The sequence below is a fragment of the Ceratotherium simum genome, chromosome 3, assembly GCF_057802395.1.
Source record: "Ceratotherium simum simum isolate JZ-2026a chromosome 3, ASM5780239v1, whole genome shotgun sequence".
Lineage (NCBI taxonomy): Eukaryota > Metazoa > Chordata > Mammalia > Perissodactyla > Rhinocerotidae > Ceratotherium > Ceratotherium simum.
The window spans coordinates 47,368,563-47,393,035 of NC_141902.1; the positions used below are offsets into that span (position 1 = coordinate 47,368,563).

At 40.6% G+C, this 24,473-nt stretch overlaps 1 protein-coding gene across 1 annotated transcript in view; it reads right to left on the reverse strand.

The window, feature by feature from the left end:
* The window catches only part of LEO1 (LEO1 component of Paf1/RNA polymerase II complex), a 32,634-nt gene that overhangs the window by 751 nt on the left and 7,410 nt on the right, over positions 1-24,473 (reverse strand). The window contains exons 2-11 of the mRNA XM_004421589.3: positions 23,214-23,969; positions 20,610-20,714; positions 17,602-17,696; positions 16,451-16,596; positions 15,613-15,697; positions 12,668-12,762; positions 11,968-12,102; positions 10,677-10,812; positions 8,073-8,259; positions 5,396-5,493 (exon numbers count right to left, since the gene is read on the reverse strand). Of these exons, the coding sequence (XP_004421646.1) occupies positions 5,396-5,493; positions 8,073-8,259; positions 10,677-10,812; positions 11,968-12,102; positions 12,668-12,762; positions 15,613-15,697; positions 16,451-16,596; positions 17,602-17,696; positions 20,610-20,714; positions 23,214-23,969 (1,838 nt within the window). The remainder of the gene's footprint in view (positions 1-5,395; positions 5,494-8,072; positions 8,260-10,676; positions 10,813-11,967; positions 12,103-12,667; positions 12,763-15,612; positions 15,698-16,450; positions 16,597-17,601; positions 17,697-20,609; positions 20,715-23,213; positions 23,970-24,473) is intronic.

The following is a 24,473-nucleotide window of genomic DNA, read 5'->3' on the forward strand; positions in this document are numbered from 1 at the left end:
TTTTAAAAATATTCAAAGAATTTAAAGGCCTTCCATTCTCAAGTTTCCACTGCTTAAAATCATGTTGTATGATGTTCTAATAGAAACAAACAATTCAGAAAGTTATCTAAAACCAATTTTTACAGATAGAATTTGAACATATCAACATGTAAATGATATCAAATAGTGATTAAAATTAACTGATACCAAATACGGACACCCCAGAACTGCCTTAACTAGCCTCCTCACCAAAAATTAAATAGGCTGAACAAATAGTTTGAAGGTTGAGACTGGGGAAGGCCAGGCATCTTGCTGCTATGACCAGACAATGCTTCTGGAGGTAGAATACAAGCCAGTATACCTACTTTTTCTGATGGTCCCTATGTCTGGCCCTCTGAGGAGCAAATACCATCTCACACTTGTTTCCTGTCTTACTGCCCCAAATGCATCCGCACAGACCTGAAGTGTCATAGGAGAATTCAGAATTATGAATCCACAGTAGGAGATCCAGAAGTCCTCCTGTACTTACTTCCCAGCTGGTAGCAGTCAACTTACTCAAACAGCAATCCTGGAAGATGGATCCTGCCCCAGGGTGTGACAAGTGCTCCTTTCTACTTCCCAGCCTGGAGCAAACCCAGGTACTTCTCTCCCAATCCCCCATCAGCAAAGGCAAAGAGCCCAGTCAATCCTACCACTTGTCTTTTCACTTATTTTCAACCAAAGAATCTTTATTTTAAACACTTTACATGCAAGCCTGTTTGTGGCAACCTTGCCCAAGTCTACCTCAGTGTGTATGGTCTCTTTAGCTCTAAAATTCTTTAATAAGTTTAAGTTCGAGTGAATAAAAGAAGACCTGGCATGGTACTTCTAAAAAGTGGTAGAGCCTGTCCTAAAGGACCCTGGATGGGTGCAGGACCCAGAAGATGGTCATGGTTCTCCCAAAGAAGTCTGATTGGCACCAATCCCACTGCACTGTCCGGGGTAGGACGCTCCAGAATTCCGCTTTGGAAATCCTGCCAGGACTGACTTCCCCGGCAGCCACAGGCAAGCACAGTAAAGCACAGCAAAGGCCCGCAGGCCTGGCACTCCCAGGATGTAGAAAGTGAGTGGCATCCTTCAGGAGACCTCATTCTGTGAAATTAGGAATGTGGGATTCTGCCTTACTGAATCTAGCTGGAATAAATCCCTGGGCCATGTACAAATGGAAGGAATGATAAAAATATTCATATTACACTAAACTAAAGCTTGCTAATATAGCCATGAATACAGGTCCCTATAGATATAGGAACAGGCAGCCTACAGTTCTGAAGGAGCTGTCTTCCAACAATTTATTTTTAAGACTAACTGTAAAACTCACACAGTTTTTTCCATGCTAATAAACCAGCTCCCAGAGCTTATTTAACCCAAAATATACCTAAGAATATACATAAATAAGGGAGTCAAAGTAAGAAACCAGTCAAGGCTTCTAGAGAAATAAATGCAGAACCCCAATCATGGGAACCGCCACACTGGAGGGGAGCTGGGACTATCTTGGTTCCAAGGTGCTGACGGCTCCATAAACAGAGGGGAAGGGACTCTAGCAGGTAAGGCAGGGCTGCCAAGCGGCGAATGGAGGTTCTATAAGGGAGAGCTGGGAGAGGAAAGAGAGACACAGAGAGGAACCAGACCACTGGGCACCACGTTCTAAGTAATCCTTCTCAGCAGGCCACCTCTTTCTTCTAAGAAAACTGAGGACGGGCCCTGACACCTTTCCTTCCCATTGTCTTCATGTTTTTTTCCACTTGGGTCTTTCCCTTTTCTATAGTCTCTTTTCCTACCTATTTTTCTACCTTTGAAGTAATTTAGGTTTTCTAAAGTTTTTACTGCTTACGAAAATAAGAAAGGATAAAAAGCTCTATTTTTCTCCTTTTTGTAACTTAGACCCTATGGGGAAGGGAAGTTAGCATTTCCTATTCAGCTACTATGTGTCACCCACTTTCATATCTGTTATTTACTATAATACAACTTCACAGGGCAGCAAGCATGAGTCCCACTGAACAGACGAGGAAACAGACTCAGAACCGTGGGAAGACTTGCTCAAGGCCACACAAGTGGTAAAGGGAAGCCCCAAGATTCAATAATCCATTTTGTTCTAATCCAGACTCGTGCCCCTTCCCCCATATCAAGGAATGCTCTGGTGATAATGGTGGTTCGCTGGTATGGGAACTTAGGGTCTGAAAACTCCCCTGTATCTCAGAGGCGTACCCAGGCTCAAGGCGCTTGGGTGGGGTTTAGTGTGCAAATGAGGAGAGGACTAGAGCAGGTACGAACCCTTCCTCCTCTCTCCCATCGTAACCCATGGCCAGGACTTGAACTGGGGTAATATGAGGAGGCAGTGGCAGGCGTTGGGAAGTCCAGGCAGAAGTAAAATCTTTGTTGTCAAGAAAGGGGAGGGGACGGGCACAGAAAGACCTAACAGAGTATTTGGGTGAGGAATAGGGAGTAGTTCCTATTATAGATAGGAGGAATTCACAAGAGGTATCTTTAAGTCAGGCAGTTACAGGTTTGCAATTGCTCGGCCTAGAAGAAGGCTATGTGATGGATCACATTTAAAAGTATTCTCATTTCTAAGAACACTAGGAACAAACAGAAGTCCCATGGCACTTCTCAATTTCATTCACAGTTTCCGCTTGCCAAGAAATAAAACAGCATCTGCTTAGATGAGGATGCCCATTTGCCAACAGTTCAACACACTGTAAATGCATCATTAAGATGTTTCCTATCTAATGTGAAACAAATATGTTGCAGCATAATTTAACAATTTCTGTCTAGTTATCTTGCATAGCATGCCACTTCCAAGAATGACTGGGAAATATTAAACACTGTGATTAACAAACAGTAACTCAAGAAAAAAATTCTGCTTCACATGAGAAAAGAGCTCAGGAAGCTCATAGTTCATAGAAGGTCAAAATGATCAAAGTACATTAAAATCATGGACAACGGGAACACAACATCTATTTCCTACAATATGGCAGAACAATCCTTTGAATAACCCTCTCGCTGAACATAACTATGATGGGAAAATATAAACAAAGCAATGTAATGGCAACAAAATAAGGTATAATCAGAGGCCAAAAATTAAGTGAAGGCAAGAACCCACAGAGATAAGCAGAGCACTAAAGCAGGCTTTCTCCCTGAAGACATTTACCAAACTGTGAACATGAGCCTTGGTTTTCCTGCCTTTCAGGGTGCTGAGGCCAGGAGACAAGGGCCAAGTGGAGCAGATTAATAGCAGATCCCACAAGACTACATCTTCAGTGTAAAGGGAAACCAGAAATAAGCCCAGGCCCATTTCTCTGAGGCAAGGGTCAGCAAACTTTTTTGGTAAAGGGCCAGATAATAAATGTCTTAGACTTTGTAAGACACACGATTTCTGTTGCAACTACTCAACTCGGCCACTGTAGCAGGAAAATACCCATAGAGAATAGATAAACGAATAAGCTTGGGTGGGTTCCAATAAAGCTCCACTTGAAAAAACAGGTGGCAGGCCAGATTAGGTCAGTGGGATGTAATTTGCCAACCCCTGTTCTAAATGACTGCAAGGATAATTTTGAACCTCATAAATTAGAACTAGTTGGCAGGGGATTAAAAACAAAAATTAAAAATTTCTAGAAAAACTCATAACCACAAGTCAGAACTCATACTTTCAGGTAATCTAAAAAGACCTTATTCCAAGAATATAATTTAAAGTGGTCCCAGACAGCTGATGCCCAAGGCACCTGGCAGACGCAAATATAAACCATCTTTGGAGGAATCCATCTATCTAGGCCTCAAAAATTCCCATTGATCTGAGCTAAGTAAATCAATCCTTTAATCATAAAACATACAGAGAAGTCATCACGAAACAGAGCCAGCAGAAGTAACAGGCAGTAAAATCACACACATAAAGATTTCAGACATTGGAATTATCAGACATAGAAGACCCTATAAGTAGGTTTAAAATATTTAAAGACATAAAAAGGAGAAATTTAAAATATGAGTTAGGAGTAGGAGTTTTAAAAACGACCAATTTGAAAAAGAAACTAAAACTAAAAAATTTTTAAATGGCCAATTTGAAAAAGAAATTAAACCTCTAGAGATGAAAACTAAAACAAAGTAAAAACTCAGTGAAAGAGATTAACAACATATTAGACACAGCTGATGAAAGAAGCAGTGAAGTAGAAGAAGGATCTGAAGAAATATCCCAGAACGCAGAGACAAAGGCATGGAAAATAGAAAAGAGAGTTGAAGAGTCATGGAGGATAGAGTGAGAAGGAATAACATCCATCTCATCAGAGTTTCATAAAGAAAGGAGAGAGAGAATGGTACAGAAGTAATATCTGAAGAATTGACGGATGAGAAATTTTCAGAACTGGTGAAAGATACCAATCTACAGATTCAGTCTAATGAATCACGATCCAAAAAATAAAAATACAAAATAGATACCAAAGTAAAATTTAAGAACACCAAAGATAAAAAAAAGGATCTAAAAAGACTTAAATAAAATAAATAAGTCCTGGGGATGTAATGTGCAGCATGGTGACTACAGTTAACAATACCGTATTGTATATTTCAAAGTTGCTAAGAGCATAGATCTCAAAAGTTCTTATCACAAGAAAGAAAAATTTATAACTATGTGTGATGATGGATATTAACTAGATATTGTGGTGATCATTTCACAATATACACATATATCGATTGAATCATTATGTTGTACACCTGAAACTAATATTTTACATCAATTATATCTCAAAAAAAACCCACAAAATTTCTCAGCAGCTATACTCTTATAATTTGAAAATGATACTGTTAAAAATATAAATTAAAATATTTTAAAATTACTTTGAAATAATTTTTTAATTATTTCAATAGATACATTTAATTTATTGAATTATTCAATACTATTTCAAATACTATTTCATCTAAATAAAAAGAAAACAGGTTTTTCTACCATAAGAATAATTTCTGTGAATTTCTGTGAATAATTTCTTTTAATAAACAAAAAGAAAGACGAGTACACCCTCTGATCTACCCACAATGAATTATTTCTAGTTCTCTAGTCGAGCCTTGGTATCTCAGGGCCATTTGTCTTTTCTCATAGGCCTTTCCAACTACCTGGAACATCCACCCTGGCCACTGTGCTATGCAAGCTAATACTCTTTCTTCAACACTCAGCAAGAGGTCTCCTTCTCTGAGCAGCCTTCCAACACCCATCTGAGCAGAGGTATCAGAGCCTCCTCTGGGCCACTCCTAGTCCTGTTACTGCATTTATCTCACTGAGTTTCAGTGAAGTGTGTAGACGTCTATCAGTGCCCCTGGGCTGGGAGCTCCTCTTCATTCCAGGAGGTGACTCATGGGTACAGGGTAAACCCCTAGAATTGAATAAATTTGGTTTTACCTCATCACTGGTGAGTTTCTTTGCTTTGAGTAATCTTTGAGCCTTATCTTCTTCTGATCCCTCATCACTGTCTGATGAATAGATTCTGGCTCGTTCCTCTGAAAGCAAAGGAATAAGATTTGTGAGTGACTTTCAAAGACAGTGATCTATTCATTCCTGGATTTTTCATCTGATGGATATCTTCAGTTCTTTCTATACATTTTTCCCAAAGGAAACAAATAATAAAAATTTTCTGACTTAAAGATAAATGTAAGTTTAGATACATTGAAATGAAGCACTTACCTTCTCAAAATATGAGAATGGTTCACCTGACCACTTTATATATTAAAAAGGCTTGTGTGCAAGGTGACTAAAGAGACAGAGACCACTACTCTTCCAAAATAAGCTATTAAAGCCCTAGTCATTCTTTCTGGGATGTAACAGTTAATTCCAAAATAAGCTTTGAAGATAAAACCAAGAGGTGGTTTCCTGATTCTGTAAAGACCGTTTGTTGCCAGGGGGACATTTCCAAGGGAGATGTAGAATCTATCCCGATGCCCCAGCCCTGAGCCTCAGGGTGGACAAAGAGCAGCTGACGGTAGACCAACCCCTCGCCTCAGAACCCAAAGCCTTCCCCTTCCCCCACTGCCTGCCATCTGACTACTGGACAGGACTGAACGCTAATGAACTTGTCCCTTAGGTTTTTCATCTCTGGTGAACGAATATTATGTAACTCTTTCCCTAAAGGCATCCTCAATTTTTTTAGTTTTTATGTGTTTTTTTTTCACAATTAATCTTTTCTGTGGGAAACTAGCACTAACAAAAAATAAAAGGTCTCTGTCCCCAAAGAGGTAGGTAGGAAGAGTATAGCAGCTCACCAGAACAAATGCAGTCACTGTAAGAAAAGGAGAAAGGAGTTTCATGGGATGGTCAGAGAAGTGGAAATACGGGTGTTCTCAAAATTTCTCACTCTACAGGGACAAAACTAGGATGCATGGTCACCCAAGGTATATCTTACATTGTACCGTGATTCCCAAAGCTCTGTCAAAGCTAATCTGGGGAGAATTAGAGCCTCCTTTTACAGACGGGGAACACGACATTCAGAGATGTGAAGTCACGTGCCTGAAGCTGATGAGTGGTAAGAACAATCACAATAGTTTTAGGTAACATTTATTTAGTACTTGTTATGTGCCAGGTGCTGGGTGAGTACTTTATATGTATTATATCATTCAATTCTCAAGACAACCTCATGTTGTAAGTACGACTGTCTTTTTCATGATGAGGTAACAGAAGGGAGGTATTGTAACTTTCCAAAAGTCATCCAACTAAAAAGTGGCGGAACTGAGATCAGAGCAGGCAGGATCCAGAGTCCAGCTCAAGTCTTCTACCTTCTGGCTCAGTTTGCTTCTCAGCATGCCACCTTGCTGCTGGCTGTGGGGAAACCTCTGGATGCAGTATTGTGGCTGAGACAGACACCTCAGAAGGCAGAGGACCTTGGTTCAAGAACTGTCCACTTAACAACTATGTGTCTTTGGGCAAGTTACTCAACCTCTCAATGTCGCCATTTCCTCAATAAGAAGACAAAAATGGACTTTGAGGGCATTATGCTAAGTGAAATAAGTCAGACAAATACAGTATGATTTCACTTATATGTGGAATCTAAAGAAAAAGAAAAACAACAGCAACAAAAAAAACCAAGCTCATAGATACAGAGAACAGACTGATGGTTGCCAGAGGCACGGGTGGTGTGCGGGAGATGGGTGAAGGGGGTCAAAAGGTACAAACTTCCAATTATAAATTAATAAGTCATGGGGATGTAATGTACACCACAGCGACTATAGTTAACAATACTGCAATGCATATTTGAAAGTTGCTGAAAGAGTAGATCTTAAAAGTTCCCATCACAAGAAAAAAATTTTCTAACTATGTATGGTGACAAAAGTTAAGTAGACTTACTGTGGTGATCACTTCACAATATATACAAATAACAAATCATTATCTTGTAAATCTGAAACTGATATAATGTTATATGTTAATTATACCTCAATAAGAAAAAAAGAACAAGACAATAACAGTAACTTGGTCATAATGTTGTTATGAGGATCAAATAGGATGTATGTAAAGTGTTTTGAGTGTTTGCCTGGGATTCGGTATGTGCTGAATAAATGTTAACCATTATAAATTATGTCGTCTCTCAGTACTTGCGGAAGATTGGTTCCAGGAACCCCTGTGGATAGCAAAATTCACAGACGCTCAAGCCCCTTATATAAAATGGCATAGGACAATGATGCGAAACCCACAGATATGGACGGCCGACTGTACTTGTGAAAGAAGGGAACACGCGAGGGAGAACTGTGAAAGGAAACGCCATGTATTCTCTGAAAAATTCAACTTCTTGATTCCCAATTAGTAATAAAAAAAGTTGGGAAAAGTTCCAAACATAATTGGCAGACTCTCAAACCAGAAAGCAGAAGCTCAAGGGACAAGTCTGAAAGTGGGAACAATAGCAGTTTCTCCCTCTCAGGCTCACCTGAAAGAACTCTGCAACGCCTAGCTCAATAGACCTTGACACGTATCATTCATTAACCCTGGTTCCTTAAAAATAAAACGCCAGTGACTGGGCATTCAGAGTAGGCCGAATGCAAAGATAAATTCCTGAACCCTGAAATGATGATACTTAATTTCTGCACAAACTCACCTCGAATGCCGCCTTTGTATCGGTTTTTAATGGCAGCCAAGCTGATGGACTCCTCGCCCTCCTCCTCCTCGTCATAACGATCAGGTTCTAGGTAACTGGCACTCAGCCCCCGCTGGTGCTGTTTCTCTCTCATTCGGCGCTGCTGAGACTCCCTACGAATAGAAGCCCTCAAACGTTCCTCTTCTTTCTGTAAAGAAGCAAATAAACTGCCAAACTTAAACAAATGAACTAGTTTAGTGCCCATGTGAACCTACTTTTACCGTAGAGACCACGTAAACGCCCAGCCCAGGATAACACCTATTTCCTGTCTTCAGAGCGCACTTCTCCCTATTCCACACCTGTGACCACACACAGTGACCGTCACGTTTAGTTCCAAGGCGTGAAGGCAACACCAGGGTGAAGGGGCAGAGGCTCCCTCACACGAAGCGCTGATCAGAACAGGCACAGGCCCGGCCTCGGGAGCTGCAGCGTCCCCCGAGCTGCCAGTCAGAGTCCAGAGAGCAGCGACCAGCCCCAGGAAGGCCAGCCATGCCCAGCAGACGCCCGAGAGAGGCTGTTTCTGCTCACTCCTGAGACCGACAACTGACTTGCCCAGGCTCCACCAAACCACCATGGTGCCCAGATATTCCTGTCCCGGCCCCTCAACCCAGACAGCTGCCTGCAGCTCCTGACGACAGGATGGGGAGGTGCTGATGGGACGGTCCCTGAGCCCCAAAGTAGAGCCTTCGTTCCCTTCCCTTTGCCTGGTATTCCACATGCCAGGGTTCACAAGACAGAGACAGGATATGAGAGGTCAGAGATATTCTGGCATTTCTTTGAATTCCTCATTTAATTGTTCTGTATTACTACATACAACTCGAATTCCTCTGCTAGACCTTCTGTGCAGCAAATTGTTTCATTAAGTAGTACGTGCTGGTACTGAGTACAGAGTAAAAATCACTGTCGGTAGGACAGCAATTAAGAACAAACTAGCTGGGGCCCGCCCAGTGGCGTAGTGGTTAAGTGTGTGCACTCCACTTCAGCGGCCCAAGGGTTCGCAGGTTCGGATCCCAGGCGCACACCGACGCACTGCTTGTCAAGCCATGCTGCGGCAGCATCCCATATAAAGTAGAGGAAGATGGGCATGGATGTTAGCCCAGGGCCAATCTTCCTCAGAAAAAAGAGGAGGATTAGCATCAGATGTTAGCTCAGAGCTGATTTTCCTCACACACACACAAAAAAGAACAAACTAGCTGGGGCCAGCCCAGTGGTGTAGTGGTTAAGTTTGTGTGCTCTGCTTTGGTGGCCCGAGGTTCGCAGGCTCGGATCCTGGGCGTTGACCTACACACCACTTATCAAGCCATGCTGTGGTGGCGTCCCACATACAAAATAGAGGAAGATGGGCACAGATGTTAGCTCAGGGCCAATCTTCCTCAGGAAAAAGAGGAGGATTGGCAATAGAGGTTAGCTCAGGGCTAATCTTCCTAACCGAAAAAAAAAAAAAGAAAAAACCCTAAGAGCAAAGTATGGAGTCAATACAAATGTTCTTTAAAAAAAAAAAAAAAGAACAAACTAGCTGATTTTTGGTGCAATTCCACGGAAGCTGGGGAAGTGGAGGAGGGCTTAGTGGATCTCCAAAGGTGGTCCAGAGGGCTCTTCCAATAATGCTGAGCCTGGAGACTGCAGGTCCCTCTGGTTCCCCTAGCTTGAGGAGAAAAGCAGGAGAAATGGAGCAAGAAGTCAGACTCCAAAGCCAACGTGCTACACACCACTGGGTTAGGCACGGCTACTGAATCTGGCTTAGTTAACCTGCCTCCAGGAACAAAACACAAGCAGAAGGAAAAAGCAGGGGCCAAACCTTCAGCAGAGCCAACAATGGGATTAGTCAGAAAGGCCCTGAGGCAGCCAGAGTGTCTTAGCCTCACTGTACCTGTTGCACTAAGGACTGAAATCGCGTGAAGCTGGCAGTGCAAGGGCCGCGAGATCTAGCAGGGATCAAAGACGACGGAGAGGAGAGAGAATGAGACTGTACCACCGCATTCGGCTTCTCAAAGCGCCTGCTGCACGAAAGGCCAACAGTATTGATACAAGCACACGCTCCATCCTTTGGGGACAAGGCCCCAGAACTGAATCTGAGCCTAACAGACAGTTGTGTCAAATCTGGAAACCCACCAGGTAGAACGTTAGAAAACTGACCTTAAAAACCACAAGCTACTTTTTGCCTGATGCTCCTTTAGGCACTTTCCCATTCAAACTCCTGGTCTACTTTTACGTTATTTTAGACTAAATCTCGAGCATTTTCACTGATTTTTGACATGGATTCTAAGCCAGAAATAGATGATTTAATCATCTTTGAAATTATCTGTGAAAGCTCAGATTCTTTCAGTCACCAGTTTGTTGCTGAACTCTCAGGACCCAGTGGGAGAGAACCTGGCCCTTCTGTCTGCTTTATGACCATCGCCCTATCACCCATTGTTTGGCAGATGCTTAGGAAATGAATCCAGCTTCCTGTTCATGCCAGCTGGAAAGTGAAAAGGTGGGTCAATAAGAGATGATGAATAAATGTTTTGGGAAATGCTATTCTTAGTATACCAAAAATCTCAGGATAAAGCTTAGCCAACATACCTTAATCATTTCTGTGCGCTGGCATTCAGGATCACGACCAGCCATTGGTAAGATTCTAATCTTCTGCGTCTTTGAACATCTATCTGCAAGTGACAGGGTCATCTTTCTATGTGTGGCACTGTCTGTAGAGTGAGGTCTGCAGGAAATGAACAAAAATGTCTCACTGTTTACCAAACGCATCTGTGAGCCAGTCATATTAACATCACAAAACCAAGAGGCCAACGACCACTTCCTATTCTCTAGAAAAAATAGGGAGAGGCACTAAACTGAATATACTAGGTGGGGGATTCTGAACTTTGTTCATTCTGTGGCTCACTGAAATAGTCTTACCTCATGAATAAAGTGAAGAACGGAAAGCTAGAGTGAAAAAAGCTTTGCAAAGCACGATCACCCTCTAGAAGCAGTAAATGGATAGGCTCAAGCGGCATTCATTGAATGCTAAGTGCCAAGTACCACGCTTCATGTTTTACACGCTATATGACTTCATTGTCACAGCGACTCTAGGAGATAACTGTTACATTTTATACACTAGGAAACTGAGGCAAAGAGAGGTTGAGAAAGTTGCACGAGGTCACACAAGTGGAAATGGGACTCAAATACAGGTCTGATTCCAAAGCCTATGCTTCTGACCATTATGATTCTCAAAAAGCTAAGTCATACCCAAGATTATTGTGCCCTCTCTAAAGTTAAGCATTACCCAAGGAGGATGGTCTGCTTAGAATCAAGAAAAGAGAAACATGAACATTTCAGTGTAGAACCTACATGATCTAGAGAAGCAAGAGCTCTCGCCAGCTGACCTGAGTGTTCTGGGCTGCTTGGGGGACACATCCCTGGAGTGGTATTGGATGAAGCAGCCTCAGGAACAGGATGATCCCAGCCTTTACACCCACCTCCTCACTGCCTTTCCTCTGACTGCATGCACACTAATAACTTCTAGTTATGAGTTAGTCTCCCAGATCAATTTCACTAAAAAGAAAAGACACACTCACCAGCAAGCATTCTAGGCCTCTTGGCAGTTATAATAATCACTGGAATTAATACATTGACATTCTGGTTTACATAACAGTCTCTTGTAAGTATAGTTAGCACGACCTGGTTCCCTGTGAAACAGCAACTTTTAGCGCACTTGACAAAATAGCCTTTGAACCTTCACAGCTGAGAACCAGATCCTGGTCTTTGGCGAACTATACCGTGAGGTTATGTCAATCAGGAGTCAGACATTTTGGACAACATCTATACTTCAGCGCTTTTACTGTCACAAATAATAGCGTGTGTTGATAAGAATAGTTACCTGAATGTGAGTTTGGTTTTGAAGACAGCTTGTCCCTGTAGACCAGTACCTTGTCTTATGAAAAGATGGTTGTGATCGCCCTGCAGTGGAGCTTTGTAAACATCAAACACTTCATTGCCTAAATGCAGAGACATGCTGGAAAGAAGGAACACCTCACATATTAAAGTCATAAAGCTTTCATTCCACCATTTTACTTCACTTAAAAGGTGATTCAACTGCTGCTTTCTCCCCTTGCATAGAATTCAGAAGGAAAGAAAAGAATAAAGAAGGCATGGTATGAAAAATAACCTATATACAAGTAAAACATGCTGTATGTTTATGGTTAGTAGTAAAGTATGCTTACAACTAAAACACACTGTGACATTTACTCAGCCTCTATTACTTTCCCAGTGAAAAGCAGTTTTTCTAAACTGTCAACTTACAGTGAGCAGTATGAAATGGGGAGGGGAGATGGTCCAAACTACTATGCCATAGCCGAAGAGGGTGATCACATTTTCGGCCTACTTTTAATGTCTTCCATCAGCCTATATGACCCGCAACTACCTATTTATTTCTCTCAGGTTTTCTATGCAATGCCAGGGACTAAACAATGGAAATTCTTTAATACGAGGTAGCCCCCAAATAACGTCTTATTCCAAAACCCGATCCCTCCCAACCACATTCTGGGTATTTCAATACTCTTCAGGCATTTTGTGCTTACCTTCCATCTGACCACTTGACTATCCGAGCATTGCTTTCTTTAATTTCATTTCCTTCTTCATCCCGGCGTATCCTCCATCTTATAGTATTTTCTACCTGTTTTAAAACACAAGTGCCTTAGAACACTGTAGTTTATGCTTCTTTTCTCCTCAAAAGATACATAATCATAGAATAAGCATGCATAGGTAGTGACAGAAAAACAGACAACATTGAAACCCTCTTGTTTTAGTTACCTAGAGATGTTGGATAAATTAATAACAGGAAAAAAAAATGCTTAAGTAAATTTCTGAGCTTCTAGTGCTGGAATCACAGAGCGAGCTGAGTGCCAAAGCAGATGCTAAATCTGTAGCAGTTCGGAGATGTTTTAAGACACAGTAATGCTTGAAGCTACGTGAGGTAGCAATTTAGAATTGAGACTCCCTATATACAGCAGGTTCTCTTACAGAGCTAAAAACCCTATAAACGTGACATCAAAAAACTCTGCCTACTGGCTTAGGGAGACAGGGAAGCTCCCCACATATGGGTAAGGAAAAAGAAGCACTCTATGAAAATTAAAACCCCAGGTCAGAGCAGGTTTAGAGTCTAACTTTATCTGAACTGCATCAGGGGGAAACACCAGGCAGATTTGGAAAACATTTAACAGCTTCCTGGGGCCGGCCCCGTAGCATAGCGGTTAAGTGCGCGCGCTCCGCTACTGGCTGCCCAGGTTTGGATCCCGGGCGCACACCGACGCACTGCTTGTCCGGCCATGCTGAGGTGGCGTCCCACATACAGCAACTAGAAGGATGTGCAACTATGGCATACAACTATCTACTGGGGCTTCGGGGGGGGAAAAAAAAAGGAAAAAAAGGAGGAGGATTGGCAATAGATGTTAGCTCAGGGCCAGTCTTCCTCAGCAAAGAGGAGGATTGGTATGGATGTTAGCTCAGGGCTGATCTTCCCCACAAAAAAATAAATAAATAAAATAAATAAATAAATAAAAATCTGTAAAAAAAGAGCTTCCTAAAAACGAAAACCATTGTTATTGAAATTAAAAACTCAATGGGACTTCTGGGAAAATACAGCACACTAAACACGTGTAGTTTATCACTGTTGCATCCTGGAAACCCACTAAAATGACAGTGAAGAACTAAAAAGGGATACACTCACAAGGATAAAGAGAAGGTGAGTTAAGATAGCAACAAAGAGAAGCCAACATTTTGAAAACTGACAGAGCTAAGCCCATGCTTCCCTATGCCTATTCTCCCACCACCAACCCTAAAAGCAGCTGCTCCCATTCCCACTTCAATTTCTGGATCTCCACTGTTAGCTGTGACTGTCTTTGCAACTGGGTCCTAATGGTTCCCTTCTAGTTTTTCCCCTTTTCTTCTTTATTCCTCACTAAATAAACAAACAACTATGAAGCCAACTGATTAAAGAACTCTATAATATTCATGAATTAAACATGATGTCATAGCTGAAATTTTTCAAAACAGTCTGGGTAAGGTGGGGACTATACATGAAACAAGATTGTTCCACTTGACAACCACTGAAATGAGAGATGGGTACGTGAGACTTTATTATACTGTTCTCATTATATTTGTGTATATTTAAAATATTCCTTAATAAAGGAAACAAAACAAAATAATCTGTCACTATTCCTGCCTTCCCTCTCACACAAAATAGGTTAGCTACATATAAATAGGGAAACACATATGGGCCATTATTAACTGAGAAGCCATTTTGAAAAATGCTTTCTATTATATAAGGTGATTCAATAACGATGCTATAAGAGGATACACTGCTAGGTCCTACCCTACTGGGATGAAAGACACATTAAAGCACTTCTAAAGACAGAGGACCTCATAGAGGTACATAAACTGTATCTGGTTCCTTGTTCATTAAACAATTAATTACACCACCAACTGACTCTTTAAGAATGGTCAGCTTAGTCTCAAGAAATAAAGAGTCCAGGGTTTTAAATCAAGCTTTTCAAGATAGCAGTCTGACATACACCAACATTTTGTACTCTAAGCACCAAGGTTTTAGAGTAAAATATTTATTTCTAAACTTTGATACCTATACTAGAGTCTGGTATTACATGGTCTGAAAATATAATAGATATATTGATATTTGCTGATGCATTAATAGGAATCAAGTAAATAAAAATCTCTCCTAATAGTCAACCAAAGCAATCGGAAGAATACAAAGAGAGCCATAGAGTGAAGCGTCAGGTACTCGGAATAAATTCTCCTTTTGTATATAACTTGCTTATCCATAGATCAAAGAGCCTGATGAATTTCCTCTTGAAGGAAGTTGCTAGAACTTAACCCACAGTACATATGGAGGTAGTTGTTCTAAACAGCAAACCACAGTATTACTTATTCTGAAGGAAGTAGCTAATCATTTATTAAAAGCATCAAAAAAGTATAACTTGGGGCCGGCCCCGTGGCTTAGCGGTTAAGTGCGCGTGCTCCGATACTGGCGGCCCGGGTTTGGATCCCGGGCGCGCACTGACGCACCGCTTCTCCGGCCATGCTGAGGCCGCATCCCACATACAGCAACTAGAAGGATGTGCAACTATGACATACAACTATCTACTGGGGCTTTGGGGAAAAAAAAGGAGGAGGATTGGCAATAGATGTTAGCTCAGAGCCGGTCTTCCTCAGCAAAAAGAGGAGGATTAGCATGGATGTTAGCTCAGGGCTGATCTTCCTCACAAAAAATAAATAAATAAAAATAAATTTAAAAAAAAGTATAACAGTGAGAAAAGTGATAGAAAAGTGACATTTTTACAGAGAAAAAGCTATATATTTTCTTCCTAAAAATATTCTGAAAAGACAGACAATTCATCTGTTGATAAAACAGGAAACATAAAAAATCATTTTCAAAAGCTCAAGTCTCAAGTTGGTATCCCCAGGTTCCTTATAAAAGAAAGAAAGGAAGGAGTAAAGCATGGAATGGTACCTTTAATTTTAACCTGGTTCGACCTTCTTCATCCAGCATTTCTTCATCTTCAAATTCATCTTCATAATACTGAGGATCAAAAGGTCTACAAATTGTTTTTAAAATAAACTATTAATCATATTTTGTAAGGAATAGTATAACTGTTATGTAATAGCATCTCTATTAATACACACCATTACACTAAAAAATCTTAATATAATTAAAAATCATAATGGTCAGATATCTTTATGTTCAACTTCAATGAAGTATTCAAATTACTGCACCTTGAAATGGTGTTAATATAATATTGCTTGAAATAAAGTGCAAGCAAGGTTAAATATTCAAAATATTCTTTATTCTTACATGAGTCTTCCAACGAATAAGCCACACAAGCTCTAGCTTTCCACCTTATTTTGCTTGGGGAAAAAAATTTAAATCGCACAAGAGCTTTCGTGTTACTTAGTGAATAATTCTCATCAATACTGTTCAACTGTCCAAAACCACTAGTGTTTCTAGATCCACAACAGCTGCTACAGGACATTTGCAGTTTCTCTAGCACATTGCACCACGCTCAATTTCAGCTTTTTCAGGGCTGCACTAGCCAAAAATACCCAGACTTATGATGTCTGTTAATTCATAAGAAAGTATCAAATTGCTAAAAACAATTATAAGCATTAAAAGTCTCCTTTACCAATAGTCTATACTTTTTCTATCATAGGATATGCTTGATTTATTTTTTCAGAGATACATGACCAGGTTTTCATTTTGTGATTAGTCAACTTATGTAAAATAAGCAAAATATCAATATTCAACATATTTCTATCCAACATCTAGAAACACTTTTTACTGATCCCCTTACCTGGGCTCTACACTGAGAAAGTTGGGCAGTTTAACAAAATACAAGTCGTTTCCTAAATCAGTGTTTACTTTGGGTATTTCTACTTCTATTCTGGTCTCAGGAATTGGCTCCTCCTCCTGTTGGTCCTGAGGCAATCCGTTTTCATCCTAGTACAAGAATCATGGAGTTTTAGAGATTGATAGCACCTTAGAAATAGTCTACTACTTCCACACTTAGGTAGACAAGAAGAATACTGAGACACCACTTTAGGACTAAAGCAGCCTTCACTCCCCATCCCTACCCACCCAGCCACCCAAAAACCTCATGGGAAACAAGATCAGTTTGGAAGCATCGATATAAGAAAATAAGATTTTGTGATAAATCTATCTTCCATATATTCACCAACAGAAGTGTGAAATTAAGCAACACTTCAATATATGAAGTCACTCCACCAATTAAAATCAGAGAAGATTATCAACACAGCACATATTTCTTGGCATGAACAAGAAAAACATTTAAATCAATGGTTCTCAAATCACAAGTCCTCGAAGTCTAATCTCTTAAGGTGTGGCACCAACCTCATGCTGAGCAGTTTGTTCTTTTTTTTTTTTTAACCCAGTTTCCCCCAATGGTAACATCTTGCAAACCTATAGTACAATATCACAACCAGCAGACTGACCCCAATACAGTCAGATACAGAACATTTCCATCACCACAAAGATTTATGTTGCCCTTTTATAGCCACGTCTACTTCCCTCTTGCCCTCATCCCTCCTCAATCTCAGGCAACCATTAGTCTCTTCTCCATTTCTATAATTTTGTCATTTCAAGAATGTTATATAAGGAGAATCATACAGTATTTAACGTTTTAGGATTGGCTTTTTCACACTCAGCATAATTCCCTGGAACTTCATCCAAGTTGTTGCGTGTATCTACAGTTCATCTTTTTTATTGCTGAGTAGTATTCCATGGTATGGTCGTGCCAGGGGGTTTATTTCCACTCTCCCTTATAACCAAGAGTTCCCTACATAACTGAGAAAGTCATCTGTTCATTTTATTTTCATACTGCAATTCAGGTATCAACTTCCTCTTCTCGGCATGAGACCCTTAGTCTCTGAAACTTTTTACTTAGCCTTGAATAAGGGCCCAGTACACAATGGTAATTTTACTTACAACAGGCTGTCCTGGAGTAGGTGGTTTATCTTCTCCATCACTCCCTGAAGATATATCATCTGCACCTCCAAATAGATCCATGGTTCCACTATTATCTTCAATATAGGAGGAAAAGTGCACAGTATTACTATCTAGAAGAGGTTCTTCAAAGTTATCACTTCAACACAGTCCCAAAGTTTCTGGACCAGGCACCAGGAAACCCCCCAAACAGAAGCCTGAGCCTGGCTCTCAAAGATCTGAGCAGCGTGTCTGTGGAGAGGAAAGGGGGCAAACCCAGCGACAGGCAGAGCTGCACAGGAGGCACTTCTTTCTCCCTCCACTTACTGCCTCCTTATTCTTCCTCTCTCCTTTATTCCCAGGAGCCCAAATGTCCCCCTACATTCCAGATGCTCAAGTGTGGGGCTTAAGCACTCCATAAAGGCCTATTCTTTACACAGTCCCTCAAGTTTTAAAGTTACACGTCCACCCAGCCCCCTCCTCTCAGGCAGAACTTCACCTCAATATAGGCAAAACCACCACCACAATAATCTGTAATAAACCAAGGTAGGGTAGTAGAGGGGGTGAATAGAAAGATAGGAGGGTGGTCAGAAAGCAGACTGCTGAAAATTCAGATTACAGAAGAGTTACAATTACTGGTAACGATATGGTCTAGGATAAAACTATGAGAGTGAGTTACTGTGACAAGGCAGAGGACAGATCACTGAAAAAGAGGCGGCAACCTATTAGAATGGCTAAAATCCAGTCACTGAAACACCAAATGCTGGCAAAAATGTGGAACAACAGGAATTCCCATTCATTGCTGGTAGGAATGTAAAATTGTATGGTCACTTTGAAGACAGTTTGGTGGTTTCTTACAAAACTAAACATATTCGTACCATACACTCCAGCAACTGTGCTCCCTGGTATTTACCCCAAGGAGTTGCAAACTTATATGTGCACAAAAACTTGCACATGGATGTCTGTAGCAGTTTTATTCATAACTGCCAAAACTTGGAAGCAACCAATATGTGCTTCAGTAGATGAATGGATAAATTGGTACATCCAGACAATGGAATATTATTCAGTGCTAAAAAGAAATGAGCTGTCAAGCCATGAAAAGACATGGAGGAAACTGAAATGCATATTACTAACTGAAAGAAACCAATCTGAAAAGGTTACATACTATATGATTCCAACTGTATGACATTCTGGAAAAGGCAAAACTATGGAAACAGTAAAAAGATCAGAGGTTAAAAGGGAGGGACGGATGAACAGGCAGAACACAGAGGATTTTTAGGGCAGTGAAACCACTCTGTATGATACCACAATGATGAATATATGTCATTATACATTTGTCCAAACCCACAGAGTGTATACTGCCAAGAGTGAACCCTAAGGTAAACTATGAACTTTGGGTGATTACGATGTGTCAATGAGGGGTCATCAATTATAACAAATGTACCACTCTCTTGGGGGATGTTGATAATGGGGGGATGCTGTGTGTGTATGGGGGGCCAGGGGATATATGGGAAATCTCTGTACCTTCCTCTCAATTTGCTGTGAACTTTCAACTACTCTAAAAAAATAAAGCCTTAATGATAATTAAAAAAAAAAAAAAAGAGGAGGAGGAGGCAAGGAAGGTCAGGGTATTAAAAAGTTCATCTATATGACAAAATTACCAAAACTACAACCCCACCCACCAATATTCTCATGTCTCTTCTTGATTTATTTTCTTAGTTCTTATCACTATCCAACATACTATATATTTAATTTACTTATTGTGTTATTGTCAGTCTCCCTACCCTACCCTGACTCCACCAGAATGTGACTTCTACAAGGGAGAGGGATCTTTATCTGTTTTGATCACTGCTACATTCCCAGTGCCCAGAACAGTACTAGTACACAGCACATTCTCAACAAAGAACTATGAACAAAACGAAAGGATAAACATATCTAATTCTCACAACAACTCTGTAAGATGGTTAGCATTATATCTCCCTTTTACAGACCAGAAAATTGAAGTGTAGTAATTTGACCAAAATCATATAGTTGGAAACTGGAACCACAAAGATTCTAACTTGGATCATCTGATTCTGAAGTCTGTGCACATAACTATTAGTTATAGATCCAAAGATCTTTAAGTAAATCCCAGAACTTGCTGTTCTGTCCAACTCTCTCCTTTTCTCTCTAGCTGACCCTCTAAATGTTTGCTTTAGTTATAATGATACTTATAATCCTTTATATAAGCTATTTAACATTAATGCCTATTTACCATTCAGCACAATAATGGTTGTGCATAACCAAACTATCAAAATTATGCTTGCTGTAACTTTTTTTTGTTGCTGAGGAAGATTCTCCCTGAGCTAACATCTATGCCAATCTTCCTCTACTTTTTAATATGTGGGCCACCAGCAAAGTATGGCCACTAACAGAGCGGTGCAGGCCCACGCCCAAGAACCGAACCCAGGCCGCCAAAGTGGAGCATGCTGAACTTAACCACTAGGCCACTGGGGCTGGCCCTGCTGTAACTTTTATACTAACACCTTTATTGCATGGTAATTTGCCATTTGAAACACAGTCATATATAGAAACGAATAGATGGATCTTTTATCCTTACAACAAACCTACCTTACCTAACATTGTTTTTATGAACTCTTGGTCTAATCCACAGCTCAAAGAACCAAGTTCTTCATCTGATATTAACCTGTTAAGAACTTAAGAACAAGCTGCCCTGGAACTCTCATTATTCAAACTCAAGAATGGATTGCCACCTCCACTTCAACCAGAGCCTCAGCCCCCTAACAACAGACTCACCGTAACTATAAATGAAGAAGCAAGTTCTTCTTCACCTGATTGAGCATGAGATTTTCTCATATCCGCACAACTTCCCTGTGTATACTAACTGTATCCCTGCTCTTTCTGTGGGTCTTGCAGTCTGGAGTAAACACCCAGGGTTGGGATTGCACTACAGTTAAATGCAGAAAGAGGGTTGGAAATATACAAATATATAAAAGAAGTAATTGGAGTACCTTTTGGTACCTCAGTGTCACTATCCGCTTCTGAATCAGATGCAATTGCATTCTTGCGTTTCATTCGTAAAACTTCATCTTCACTATCACTGCCTCTTGCAGATTCTGTAAGAGTAGAATTAAAGGTTCTCCATAATCACAGTCATATCATAACCCTGAATTTTGTGTTTTAAAGCAATGTTAGGGATAAACAAACTGTGGTACACCCCTACAATGGGAAACAATTCAGTAGTAAATAAGAATGAACTACTGATACATGTAACAATTTGGATGAATCTCAGATGCATTATGCTAAGTGAAAAAAGACTAAAGTGAAAGAAGAAAGGCTACATACTGTATGATTCCATTTATATGATGACATTCTCGAAAAGACAAAACTTTAGTTAGTGACAGAACAGATCAGTAGTTGTCAGGGGTGGAGACAGGATGTGACTACAAAAGGGATAGTATGAAGGAGTTTTTTAGGGTGACAGAACTGTTCTGTATCCTGACTGTGGTGGTGGTTACACAAATCTGTACACACATTAATATTAATAGAACTGTACACACACACACGATTTTCAACTTAACGTAGTAAATTTAAAAACAAAATTAGGGCCGGCCCTGTGGCTTAGCAGTTAAAGTGCGCGCGCTCCGCTACTGGCGGCCCAGGTTCAGATACCAGGCGCGCACCGACGCACCGCTTCTCCGGCCACGCTGAGGCCGCGTCCCACATACGGCAACTAGAAGGATGTGCAACTATGACATACAACTATCTACTGGGGCTTTGGGGTGAAAAAAAGGAGGAGGATTGGCAATAGATGTTAGCTCAGAGCCGGTCTTCCTCAGCAAAAAGAGGAGGATTAGCATGGATGTTAGCTCAGGGCTGATTTGCCTCACAAAAAAACAAAAACAGAAACAAAAATAAAAACAAAAACAAAATTAATAAAAGGAACATCGGTTTTTGTAAGCAGAAAAGCTTGGTAGAATGAGAAAAGTAGTACTGAAACTTACAATTAAATTTCTATATGACTCATTACAGAAGGAAAAAAAGGTAAAAATATTGCAGTGGAAGAGACAAATATGTCATTATTTCTGGATGGTACAATTATTTACCTAATTGTAAACTTCAAGATAATCAACTGAACCACTGTAGAACTCATTAAGAGTTAAGCAGGATGACCAGCTACAAGATTCCCTACCATGACCCTAGTCTTATGTTAGTCTGCTAGTACTGAGGAAGTAGTGCATAAGCCTTAATGATTCTGGTTAACAGTACAAATAACCACCCAGAACCAGTTACTGAATACTCACTGCAGTCCTATAGTCTATATAGACCTATATCCATCTCTGAAAATTTTCTGACCTCCTCTCCTAAATAATGCCAAAACGTGGTCTTGAATGCTATCCTGTGAGGTACGTATTACAAGGGAAAAGACTCCCTCCCCCCGTATTAAAGCTCTCTAAGAAGAAAAGATCAATATGTAATTATAATCAATCACCTATAGAAATGAAGCAATCCAGATATTACTTCAGGAAGACTTCCAACCTAATCAAGATGACTTGCACAAAATACAAAGAAACAAGATCTCTAAAAATTTTTAATATTCTATATGAACAACATGTTAACTTGAGCAGAACAGTGTCAACGGCTATTATAAACAAGGATCCAGAAGCCAAAGTTCAGCTGTGAGTTTCCTGTAGTGTTTAGGGAATGAATATTCTGACCCGTGCACATCTCCCTAGGGCGAGGATGCATGCGTCAAGCTATCACAGCTCACTGAGATCATCCAGCCATGTTTTCATTTCCTGGATGATATGCTTCCCAGGCAACCTCCCGATTATTATAATTTGGCATCCAATGTAGATTTTCCCCAAGGGAAAGAACACACTGGTAAGAGAGAAATAACTGATCATGGGGATGTTTCAGTGTTACTGTTTTTCTTCTCCAGGTAAATCTATTCTCACGTGAGACATGCTCTTCAGTTACCTTTAGAAATGGAACCAACTCTATTCATTATCTAGCTACTTTAACACCATACATCTTTCTCTGAGACCGTCCTCTTCAAATTTTTTTCTTCTTGATCTATCACCAATCAACAAATGGAAGGGGAATAGATAGAAATAATATATGGATTAGGAAAATTTTATTTTTTATTTTTTTAATTTTTTTGTGAGGAAGATCAGCCCTGAGCTAATATCCATGCTAATCCTCCTCTTTTTGCTGAGGAAGACGGGCTCTGAGCTAACATCTATTGCCAATCCTCCTCCTTTTTTTTTTTCCCCCAAAGCCCCAGTAGATAGTTGTATGTCATAGCTGCACATCCTTCTGGTTGCTGTACGTGGGACGCGGCCTCAGCATGGCTGGAGAAGCGGTGCCTCAGTGTGCGCCCGGGATCCGAACCTGGGCTGCCAGCAGCAGAGCGCGCGCACTTAACCGCTAAATCACGGGGCCGGCCCAGGAAAATTTTTGAAAAGAAAAATGTATAGAGTTAGACAAGGTTGAAATGGACAGACAGAAGAGAAAAAACAGGGTACTAAAGATGAGAAAGCAAAAAGAATGAATGGGCACTGCTGTATCTGGATGCTTCTACTAAACCATTTTGATTCTCATAACTAGATTACCTGACTTATGGTCCTGTTCCTCTTCATCATCTGAATGCCTACGTTCTTCATCTGAGGCCTGTGGTCTTTCATCATCAGAATTTTGCATTTTCTCCTCATCAGACATCTGTGGCCGTTCTTCATCATCAGAATTCTGTTTCTCATCATCATTATCAGAAGCTACTGGCTGTTCATCATCAGAATTAGCCTTCTCCTCCTCAGACAGTTGTTGTCTCTCATCATCTGAAAGCTGAGGCCTCTCCTCATCATCTGTGTTCTGCATTTTCTCATCATCATCAGAATTCTGCAGCTTATCTTCATCAGATCCTTGTGCCCTCTCCTCATCATCAGAATTTTGTATCTTTTCATCATCTGACTGGTCACTTTTATCTTCTCTGCCCCATTTTTCATCATCTGAATGTGCTTTTTCAGAACCTTCTGCTTCTGAGTGATGGCTCCCTCCATCTGATCTATGACCTTCATCTTCATCGTCATTATGGGCTTCTGATCCACTGTGCTGATCTACATCTGAGGGGTCATTGTCTTCATGGTCAGAACGCTCAGAAGCTTCTGATCTATTGTCTGATCTTTCAGAGTGATTATCACTCCCACTGTGATGAGAAGCTCCCTCATCCTCACTGTCATCTCCAAACAGTTCCTTATTACTTGGTTTTCCTGAATCACCTCTTTCATCTTGATCACTTTCACTTCCAGAGCCGTTACTGCCAGAAGCAACATTCTCTTGGTCAGAATCTGAGTCTGATCCAGAATCGGAATCTATGGGATCACATAAACACAAGGCTATGTCACAAAAAAGGCTGTGTAAGGAACATCAAAAGTCCATTCTAACATAAAAACAATGAAAAATCTGTCAAAGACTGTCAGAATCAATTTTCTTGGTACTCTGGAAACTAACCAAAAGTTTCAGCAACGAGAATGCTGAACAAGAAAAACCACCTGAATCTCAGTAAGAAAATAGAACTTTGTGGTGTTTTAACTTACCCTGGTCCCCCTCCCTCAACAATCCACCCCCCAGCTCAATGGTGCCTTAAAGATAACAGCCTGAATTTCTGGTATATGTATCACTACTGGAGGGAGCAGAAGGGACCTCATTCACAAAGAATAATGGTTGTTGGCTTTGATGTGTCTGGTGGATCACTGAAGGACTGGTTCAAAGGGCTTGGCTTTAGCTCACCTGACTTGGAACTCTCTCAGTGCTGATGCAGCTACCTGGGGGTGTTTGTCAAAAATATTTACAGGTAAATGTATTAGTTGCCTCTG